The following is a 10,374-nucleotide window of genomic DNA, read 5'->3' on the forward strand; positions in this document are numbered from 1 at the left end:
GATGGTCCCAACTAGTCCTTGCCCAGGGCACAGGAGACGGGATGTCGCAGCCCTGGCCCCTGCTTCATCCTGGCCACAGGTCTGCCCCTCTGCGCCCCCGGGCGGGCACCTCTCCCTCCATAAAGGGCACAAGTCAGCCTCCAGGTCTCTAAAATGGATCACAGGAGGGAAAAAAAAACAGTTTGATGGGGAGCTTGTCCTGGGCAGGCAAGCTGCCGCCTGCCCGGGGAGTGGGGCTGGGAGGGGCAGCCCCACCACGGCTTCAGGCCGGAGCAATAGGGTGAGACACCCAAGGAGCTGTAGCGAGGCTGGACAGAACTGGCAGAGGCTCAGGAAGGATCCCAAAACCCTTTCCGTGACCTGAAACCCAAGCTGAACGGCGCCTGATGTGCAGCAAAGGGGTCTCTGCAAGCCTCTGCCTGCCTGCCATGTCCCTACCTGTCCGTGTCCCCCACGACACGAGCATAACGAGAAGACGGCACCACATCTGACACCACCCCCCCACACACACACACCCCCACACCCACACACACACACAGACAGCATGGGGAGGTGCGGCAGAGCCAAGGGGCAGCCGTGCTGTGCAAGGGAAGGTCAGCCACGAAGGCATGACAGCAAAGCTGGAGGGGTGCCCGGGAGATGTACGGAGGAAGATGCTCGCCTTCCCGCCCAGAGCTGTGCTGGATGCCGCTGGCCGCTCAGGAAGCCCCGAACGAAAGCATCCCCCCATGGGTGAGAGACGGGAGAAGGAGGAGAGGGAGAGCTGCTGCTAGGGGAGGTGGGAAGCGGTGATGACTGGAGGAGAAGATCTTTTTGGTGAAGCCACCTCCGCCATGGGAAGCCCCCTGGATTAATGTGCCGACAGAGGCAGGGTGGGAAGGAGGTGGGCACTCGCTTCTGCAGTGGGGGAAGAGGAGTGAGAAAACACCACCTACAACAGTAAAAAGAAGCCACACCCACACCCCGACACCCCCACGCCAGCCTCTCCCCTGCCCCTCTGACCTGCTTCGAGCCTGTCGTCCTGCTGGGAGGAGAAGGGATGTGACAGCCCTTTTGGGAAAGGGCAGTGAGGTTCCTGTGGATTGGAATGGTTGTTCCTAGCCCCGGCTGCTGGGGACCTTTCCCATCCAGCTTTGAAAGTGGCCACCTGAACCTCCACACTCTCCACAGGGATGGGACCCTCGGCGTCCTGCCCTAAGAGTGCGGGAATCCCTTTGGACAAGCCCCCCGGAGCTCCCAGGCCAGGATAGTGGAGGTGGCCCATGTGCTTTTTGGTTGGGAAGGACAGGCCCGCAAGAGGTGACAGGCAGAGCCATCCCCAATGCACTCCTTTTCCCTCCAGTAGGACCAAGCTCCGAAGCAAGGTGACCCATCCGTGTGGACGTGGGTGCCCCAGCCAAGCAAGACGGCGGGGTCCCCCCTTCCAGAGGTAGACAGGGCAGGTAGGAATTGCCTCCTTTGGGAAGATATGGTGGGCTATCCAGCCACCACTCAGGGGAGTAATTGAAGCTGCAGTGGGGGCAAAGCAGAGGGTTGGGGAAGGATAGGGAGCAAGGGCTAGAACTCCGCCGCCGCTGGGCACATGCCAGGGATGTCCCAGGGGAAGCATTTCCGGGACCCCAGCCCACTGCCAAGGCTCTCCCCTGCCTGGGGGAGGCATTGTCTGGGGGCCAGGACCCAACTTATGGGATTTTTGTGACATAAATAGAAATAAATACTTTATAAATATCGTCTTAAACTACTGACACCTGATCTTATCCTGCTGTCTCTTGCAGAAACATCAATAAACTAGGAAATCCCCATACCTAAACTACCACTTTCCCTTTGTGTGGAGGCAATTCCTCCTGCTCTCCCACCTCCAAGCTTTACCACACTCCCACCTCTGTAGATCAAAGACCAGCTTTTAGCCAAAACTGCCCTCTTCGCTCCCTCCCCTCTGACAGGGACCTTTCTGGAGCGTTAGAGATGGTGTGACATGAAGGTCACCCATGGGGGGACGGGCAGAAGATGGCATGCGCACAAGAAATCCTGCCCAGGCGGGTCCAGGCTTTTGCAGCTACGAACGTAAGTGAGTTTCCCCCGTGAAGGTGTGAATCGAGACAGATCCTTCCATGGAGCAGACAGCTGGGGCAGCAGATGGTGTGACAGATCAGACGTTAACATGGGGAGTCTTGAGACAGAATCAGCTATCTTGATCCTGTTGGCAGACGGATGAGGTGGAGGGTGTTTTTCAGGTTAGATTCTCATCTGGGCTGTTCTCCTTCTGGACAGCTTGGATCTAATTTGGAAAACAAGGGACAAAAGGTGTCAGAGATGTGGACAAGGAGAGGTGTGGTCCCCCAGGTTTGGTGTCCTGGCTCCAGGCTGGTGCTTGAATCCAGCCAGAGCTGGAGGGACATGGGATTAATGTCTCTTTAGCCAGAGCACACAAATTTCTGTGCATTTACTCCTATTCCCGTAGTTCTACCACTTGAGATGGTCTCAAGAACTTCGTAAGATGGTCTCAGAACTTAATGAGATGCTCTCAAGAACTTAATGAGATGCTCTCAAGAGCTATGTGAGATGCTCTCAAGAACAGTGAAGGGCCAGGCATGCCGCCAGGCATGGATGTTGCTTTGAACTCAGCACAATGCCTCTGTACCAGCTGGGATCTAGCCCTAGATTGAAGCATTTAAGTGGGGAGGAGCTGAAATCAAGATTAATATGGTCCAAGTTTTGCCGGCTGAGAGCCCATCCAGGCACAGCTCTGCACAGGAGGTGCTCCCAATGCCTGGCTGGGAGGGCTGCAGCAGGGAGAGCACTGGGAGCAGGGCTGGGAGCACACTTGGCTGCCCACAGACCCCCACTGACGGCTTCCTTGTGCCCACCCTTCCCCCAGCTGTCCCCGGTACCTTATGGACCCAGCCAGGAGGGGATTGAAGGCGTAGAGCCAGTCGTGCATGTCCTTGTCACTGCTCGCCTGCAGCAGGATGCCCCGGTGCTCCGTGCACACCGCAAACGTGTTCGGGGTCTGCTGGGGGAGAGCCAGGGCTGAGTCCCTCACCCGATGGGGTGCACAGAGCAGGGCTAGCTCCCAGCGCCCTACCTTGAGCATGGCCTGCTGGTCCTCACTGTACTCCACCTGGGCCTTGGAAAGGTTGAGTATGGCCCTCTCGACCGCGTCCTTGTCCGAGTTGTAGATGTAGACGTATGGGCGCCGGACCACCACAAAGCGCTTCACCCACCCATTGGTGTGGGGCTCCAGGAAGTGCAAGTAGCCCTTTTTGGAGACAATGGGGCTGCAGAAGGGACCAAGGTCAGGGTGGGACATGGACCACGAGGAGGTGGCAATGGTAGGGCACAGTCCCCCCTAGCCCCAAGGCACTCCCTTTGCTGGCTGCTCCAGACACTCCTACCTGACCCGGATCTCCTGGATGTCGGGCACCAGCAAACGCTGGGGCTCCTTCTCCTCCTCAGGCCGGCGGGCTGGGGACTTCTTCTGCTCTCCTTCTACCGCAGGCTCCAGGTCAGGGCTATCCGCCCTGGAGGAGACCTGGGGGGGTCTGAGGAGGGAGGAGAAGCCGGGGTGTAGGAAGAGTGACGGCTGGGGAACACCCATTGACCATGTCCCAGTGGTACAGCTGCCCTGCTCAGGGTATGCCGGGGTGTCACCCAAACCTCCCAGCTACCGTCTTACCTGACCTCCATGGCGTTGTAGCGTCCTTCCACCAGCGATGGGCAGGTTGAGGAGGGGGTGAGAGTGGTGACCCCAAGAGCTGGCATGGAGGGGTCTCTCATCAGTGTCACGGACATTTCGGACAGCTGTGGAGGAGCGGAGGTGTGGACTCAAGTTTCTGCCTGAAGCCAGGCACAGGCAAAGGACCAGGCGCCTGCTCATATGGGGAGAGGCAAGACCTCCGGCCAGCAGGGTGCTCTCCTGGCACAGTCCTGAGAGCCACCAGCTCCAGGAACACCAGGCGAGTGGAGGGAGCAGGGACCCCAAAGCAGGGACCACTCGCACCATGATGCCCATCTGGCCCCTGCCCAGCCAGTCCCTCCCGGCCATGCGTCTCTCCCAGCCCTCACCAGCCCGGCGGAGCCCAGGGCAGTGGCGGTACCTTGCTCTCGCTGGCACTAATGCAGACGTGACTGTGGCTGTACTCCCTGTTGAAGGTGTGCGTAAGCAGGCGCAAGCACTGCGGAGAGAGGAGGAGGACAGTGGGACAGAAGGCACCTTCCTCCACCCTCCTCCTCCTGCTCCTCTTGGGCTTTCTCCTGCTGCAACCCGCTGCCACCCCGTGGGAGCCCCTTCCCGGCTTCATCCCCATGAGCTGGGGATGCTGCAGGACAGTACCTTCACGGCCAGCTCCTTCTGCCTCTCGCTGGGGGTCTCAGAGGGAGAGCTGCGGCCCTCGGGGGCCCCATCAACAGAGAGTGGGGAGGAGATGCAGGAGGTGCTTCGGGACTCGGAGTCCTCACTGGAGCAGGGAGACAGGGTCTCCAGGCCCAGGCGCTGGGTCGTCTCCAGCTTCTCGCGCAGGAGCAGGTAGTGCCTTGTCTTCTCGACCTGGGCACAAGCAGCCAGGCTCAGGGGTGGCCCCTTCCCCCTGCCAGCATCCTTTCGGGGACCGTGCTTCCCAGGCCCTATGAACCCCACCTGCTCATTAGCTTCGGGTCTGCTGGGACCCAGCTAGCAGTGATGCACAGGAGAGCACCAGTGGCACAGCCCCACTCCTGCCTTCTCCCGCAACCGGGAGGGCTGAGACACCTGGGGTGGGGAGTCCCACCGGCACCAGCAGGGCGAGGGCTGAGCTGCAAATTGCACCGTCTCGGCCCATTTCTAGCCCAGACTCTTACTTCTTGCAGGAGGCTGAGTTTCTCCAGCTCCCATTGATGGTCGAGGATGAGGCTGTCACTGCGGGGCCGCCAGCCAGCCAGGTTCTCCTCTCCCCGCACGTAAGCTACGGAGGTGTCCAGCACACGCCGGCGCCGTCTCTGCATGCCTGCGGGGACAGACACACAGCTGGGGGGGACAGATGCATGGCCCCGACCCCAACCTCCATGTCATGCATCCTGGCCTCGCAGTGAACACCTGGGCAGAGGTGCAGCACCCACCTGGGCTGCCGGCGTCAGCCACGCGGCAGAGGCTGAGCTCATAGACTCCTGTCACACGGTTGCTGCAAGCAAAGGGAGACAAGGCGTTACCAGCTCTGCCCCATCCCCATGCCCCGGTTATTTCACCCAGGCTGCTGGGATGCCCCAGGAGGGCTCCAGTCCCAAGGTGATGGCTCTCCTCCCTGAGAAAGGCAGGAGCATCCTGGTACCTCTCAGAAGCCCGCAGGCTGCCGCTGCCAAAAAGGTTGCGGATGGAGCGGGAGGCAGGAAGCTTGGCGTCCCGGGAGTAGAAAACCATGCAGAAGTCTTTGGTGATGACAGCAGGCTGAGTGCAGTTCTCCATCTGCAGCAGGGCAGGGGGGAGGCGTCAGGGGGCTGCAGCTTGGCAGCCCAGTGGGCCTCTCCCACCCCTGGTGCCCAGCGGTTTCCACTCCCAGGGTCCCACAGGGACCCCAAGCACCAGGTTGAATCCTGCACTCCGTTAGCATTCGTGCCAGCTAAGGAGGGGTTCACGCTGGCTGCACACCAACAGTGGGGGAAATACCAGACTTTGTTGGTGTTATGATGTCCCTGACTAAGGTCCTTGCCTCGATGTAGGCGGAAAGGGTGATATAGATTTTCTCTCGGTATGGGGTGACACGGTTGAGCAGCAGCGAGTTGTGCATGGAGCTATCCCACGCCGTCTCAAACTGGTAGAAAGTCCTGCCAAAAAAAATAGCAGAGCCGGTAAAACACCCCCCCCAGAACCCCAGGAGAGTCAGCAGGGAGATGCCATCATCCCCCCCCCGCAGCGCTGCAGCAGGCCTGCAAAGACACACGGACATGCATGTGTGGCAGGGACAGATGGGGACAGCCACTCCAGAGGACGCAGGCTCAAGGCAATGGGGGACAAGGCGTGGTGGGAGGGAGATGTGGCGCCCTTGAAACGGCCGACGGACCAGGGTTTTGGGGAGAAGGGACCGTGGGAGGAGTGGGGGCTCAGCTGGGGTGCAGGCAAGGCAGAGCAGGCTGGGAAGGCAAAGGAGGGCAAAGGAGGGTGCATGCCCCACCCCCGTGCTCAGAGTAGGGGGCTGCCACCCCCAGCGCGCCCAGGCCAGGTCCCCACCATCCAGCTTGGGGCACGCAGCACCTCCCGGCCCCCACCAGGAGCGGCTGTCGCCATTCGGGTGACAACGGCCAGAAGGGAAAGGAGGGAGGATGCTCAGCACTGGGGGGTTGCTGCCAGCCCGCCCCTGGGAGAGCAGACCCCTGCCAGCCAGGTCCCCTTCCTCAGGGCTGTCCCCATCTGCCAGCCCTGAGCCCCAGCAGGACCCGGGGACCATGATTTGGTGGCTGGCCCCTGTCGGGCTGTCTCCTCCAGCTCTTGCTCTGCCCTGATCGCCAGCCCCATCCATCCCCATTCCCACTGGGCTGCGTCACTCCCCTCACTGTGTTTTCCATGGCTCCCAGGCTGGGAGAAGGAGCAGGGGACACCTGGCCCCACTCGCCCCGTGCCTATGGGGTCCCATAGAGGACGGTGCAGCCACCCAGAGCAAAAGCGACAACCGCCCTCTTCGGGTCAAGCAATCAAGGGTGGGGGAAGCAGGAGGCGGCTCCAGTTCGAGAGCATGGGGGATCCCCATTTCACCTCCTGCCCCGCTCGTGGGCTCCCTCCTGGACCAGCCTTGGGGTTATAGGACACCCACTCCCCAAAGCCACCCAGAGCTGCTGCAGCCCCGGCGCCTGTCTGAGCATCCTCAGGAAGCTGTGGCTCAGCAATGTCTCAACAAAGACGCTTTGGCACGTCACTGAAGCAGCATCCAGGTGGCTGAGGGGCTCTTAATGAAAGGCAGAGCAGCCAGAGGGAGCGGGGAGAGGCTCTCAGCTGTGATTGCCCCCACGTTGGAAGAAGAGGGAGAGCGACGCTTTCAGAAAGTGTATAAAATACATAAACCCCCCCCCATGTGAGACAGAGCCAAGGCAAAGGATTGCTTTGCAGACACAGGTCGCTTGAGAAGAGTAGCTCCCCAAGGAGGAGGAGGAGAAGAGGAGCCTCAGGGGAGGGGGGAAAGAGCAAAAAGCAAAGGGAAGAGGCAAAGGAGAAAGAGAGAAAAGCAGGAGGGACCAGACCGAGCGGGTGCACGCAAAATACCTAGTGTCATTTCCGAACGAAATGCTATAAGTGGAAGGCGACCCAAGGACAAACACACACATGTACACACACAGAAAAATGAAAGGTCAGAAAGCGTCATCCGTACGGGGCTGGCACAGGAGTGGGGCCACGAGGAAGGGGAGCCCCTCTCATGGGGATTCGCCCCATATCGGCACTGCTGGCCGAAGGAGCTCCTGCCTAGCTGGACCCCGAGTCGGAGCCCAGAAGGAGCTCGGCGAGGGCAGACAGAAGTTTACCCGCTTGGGTGAAAACCCTCTGCCTCCCACCTTCCTCATGGTCTGGCAGCTGAGAAACGAGCACATGTGTGCTCCCCATCCCCTTAACTCTGCCCTTGCTGCCATCCTAGGGCAAGGAGCTCCTGCCCAGTGCAGCGCCCCAGGAAGGCACCTGTCGGGGGCGGGGACCAGCCGTCCCACCGCCACCCATGCAGTGGGAGATAATTTCTTGGCCCATCACCTGCTCCACAGGGAGAGCATCACTGTGCTGAAAGCCCACGGGCAATGCCAGTGCGAGCCCATGTGCTCCTGCAGTGGGGGGGCTGGATCCGTGCTGGATCCATCCCCCTGCATCCGGGGGGGGCAGGGTGCTGCTGGAGGGACAGCTCTGCCCTCAAGCATCTCCAAGTAGGACCAGCTTCTAGCTGCTCTAGGGAGGACATCCTCCCAGGCACAAAGCTACGGAGCCCACCAGGACTTGGGAGACCTCATCCTCTGTGTCCCAGATGCATCCCCCTCTTCTTCCGCTGTGGGGCACGGTGGCTGGATGCCCCCTCCTCTGAGGCCTCAGCGATGCTCCCGTCCAGAGGCTGGCGACAGCATCCGGGTCCAGCAGCTCTTGCCCACGTGCTGCATGCCAGGCTCACCCTACGGTCCCAGCTGAACTTACCCAGTCCCCAAACAGCCGCTCTGCCCATTACACAGGGTATAACAGTCCGTGCCACATATGGGTGTGCACATCCACCATCGCGCCTGCATACAGATGCACACTGCCCATATGCCGCACCTATGCCCACGGGACTACTGTGCACGGGGTGAGCAGCCGCTGCGCATGCTGCCGCACCACTCAGCAGTGCTCCCATCATCACCAGGTGCCCAGGCAAGGGCTGGAGGTGCCCTGAAGGCCCCGTCATGGTCTGCACCAGCCCTGCAGCTACTCCAAGCGGCGCCAGGGGCCGAGCTGGGGCTGGGCGGGAGATGACAGGGGAGCGGCACACTCGGCGCCGGATGCCAGAGAGATGGGAGAGCAGAGAAGTCAAAAAGCAAGAAGAAAACCCAGATCAGGCGATGGGGACGCAGGGGTGCGGGGGGGAGGGAAAAAGCGGGCGAGGGGGCGCGGCAGCCAGCGAGAGCGCGGGCCAAACGAACAGCAAAAGGGGCTGAGTGAGCGAGAGGTACCAGGGCGGGAGGGAGGAGGGATTGGGCGTGTGGAGGGATGGGGGGCTGGCTGTCCAAGTGCTGCCTCTGGTGGGAGTGAGGGCGCCGAGGCGAGCGGGGAGAAAGAAAGAAGGGAGAGAGGAAGGGGAGGTGGAAAAAAAACCAATGGAAACAAATAATACCTAGGCATATCCGAATCAAGAAACTGCCTGCAAAAACACAAAACAATCACATGGTTAGTGTGGGCTCGGATGGGTGGCAGTAGCGGAGAGAAGCGAGGGGGGACCCTGGGTGCTGCCCCCCACGCCTCCTCCCTGGGCACTCGATGCAGGGATGGATGGGTGCCGGGGAGGGAGCTGTACCGCTCCCCTGGTCTCCTCCTGAGTGGCTCTGGGGGACTGGGGAGGCTGTGGGGGGAGCCAGGGCTGCTCTGGGCAATGGAGGCTGTGTGGCATAAGGCAGCGAAGCAGGGAGCACAAGCAGCCGGGGAGGAGGATGAAGCGGGTCCTGGCTCTGCCTGCTGCCCTCCCTCTGCCCATCCTTGCAGGCTGCTGGGGCCAAAGCATGCACGCCTGCATGCGGGATGGAAGCGGGGTAGGGGTTGCGGCAATACCCCTTGGCGTCCCAGGGGAAGCCGGCCGCCCCCTCCTCCCCCTGCCCAGCCCTGGGCAGGCTTGACGGGACAGATATGGCATGCACGCCAGCCTGCGGCCCCAATTCGGGGCTGGTCCTGAGGCGCAGACCCTCTGAGCGTGCAGGTGAGGCAGGCTCTTGCAAGACCTGAGCCCCCCGTCTCCCTGCTTCTCTCCATGCCTCGAGCATCCCCCCAGCCCGAGCTGTGTCCCTTGCCCTGCAAGACCTGTGGGGGGAAGGCAGGAGCAGGAGGCACGTCCCCCCTGCCAGGCTATGCTAGAGATGCTGAAGATCCTATCTGGCTGCACCAACTGGCCAGATCAGGAGCTGACATAAAACAGCACAGCCCCAGGAGCCTGTGGGTGCCACAGCCACCCAGCTCCCAGCAGCCCAACAAAAACCACCACAGCTCTGCCAGGCCGAGCCCTCCTCACCCGACCATCCCTGCCTGGCCTTGCTCCGTTGTCCCTGTGGCTGTGCCAAAGTCTCCTGGTCCGACACTCGCACGCATACCCGACCCTGTGATTTGACTCTGCTGCCCGGGTACCGCATGCCTGCTGCTCCACTGTGCCCAGGAGCTGCCCTGGGAGTGCTGCAAGGGTGGCACCTCCCATTCAGACCCTTGTCATCCCCCTGAAAACACCCTGCCTTGGGACAGGCCACCTTGGGGCAGCGGTGACTCCAAAGAAAATGAGGGGAAAAGTGGTCCCTGCTCCCCGCTGGGATGCTCCTATGCTGGCAACCTCCATGCGCATAGCTCAGGACTGGTTCCGTTGCTCCCAGTGCTGCCAATGACCGTCCCTGTCTTGTTGCAGCTGCCCGCACACACACATTCTGGCCAGGGATCCCCCGCCAGTCCCCCAAGTTTCACCAGCAGCCCTGGTGCAGAGGACAGCTGTGCCCTCTGCACCCACTGCTCCCTGCCACCACCACAGGACCCAGCCAGGGAGATCTTGGAGATAAAAAACCTCCAGCCTCACTGCTCCCACACCCCTGCCAAACCCATGGCAGCCCCCCGGGACAGGCGTGAAGAGGCAGGCATCCTCGAAGTCACCCAGCAGTGATGGGGGATGGCTTTCCTGCAGCCCCCCCGCACAGACAGGGACCACCCACAGGCACCAA

General features: G+C 61.3%; 1 protein-coding gene across 1 annotated transcript in view; it reads right to left on the bottom strand.

The window, feature by feature from the left end:
* Nucleotides 1-2,235: 2,235 nt before the first annotated feature.
* The window catches only part of KIF1A (kinesin family member 1A), a 33,453-nt gene continuing 25,314 nt past the window's right edge, over nucleotides 2,236-10,374 (bottom strand). The window contains 11 exon segments of the mRNA XM_009323192.1: nucleotides 2,236-2,278; nucleotides 2,892-3,010; nucleotides 3,086-3,278; nucleotides 3,396-3,542; nucleotides 3,677-3,801; nucleotides 4,098-4,175; nucleotides 4,334-4,546; nucleotides 4,837-4,982; nucleotides 5,095-5,156; nucleotides 5,304-5,437; nucleotides 5,682-5,796. Of these exon segments, the coding sequence (XP_009321467.1) occupies nucleotides 2,236-2,278; nucleotides 2,892-3,010; nucleotides 3,086-3,278; nucleotides 3,396-3,542; nucleotides 3,677-3,801; nucleotides 4,098-4,175; nucleotides 4,334-4,546; nucleotides 4,837-4,982; nucleotides 5,095-5,156; nucleotides 5,304-5,437; nucleotides 5,682-5,796 (1,375 nt within the window).

This window comes from Pygoscelis adeliae, unplaced genomic scaffold (assembly GCF_000699105.1).
Source record: "Pygoscelis adeliae isolate BGI_AS28 unplaced genomic scaffold, ASM69910v1 Scaffold544, whole genome shotgun sequence".
Taxonomy (NCBI): Eukaryota; Metazoa; Chordata; class Aves; order Sphenisciformes; family Spheniscidae; genus Pygoscelis; species Pygoscelis adeliae.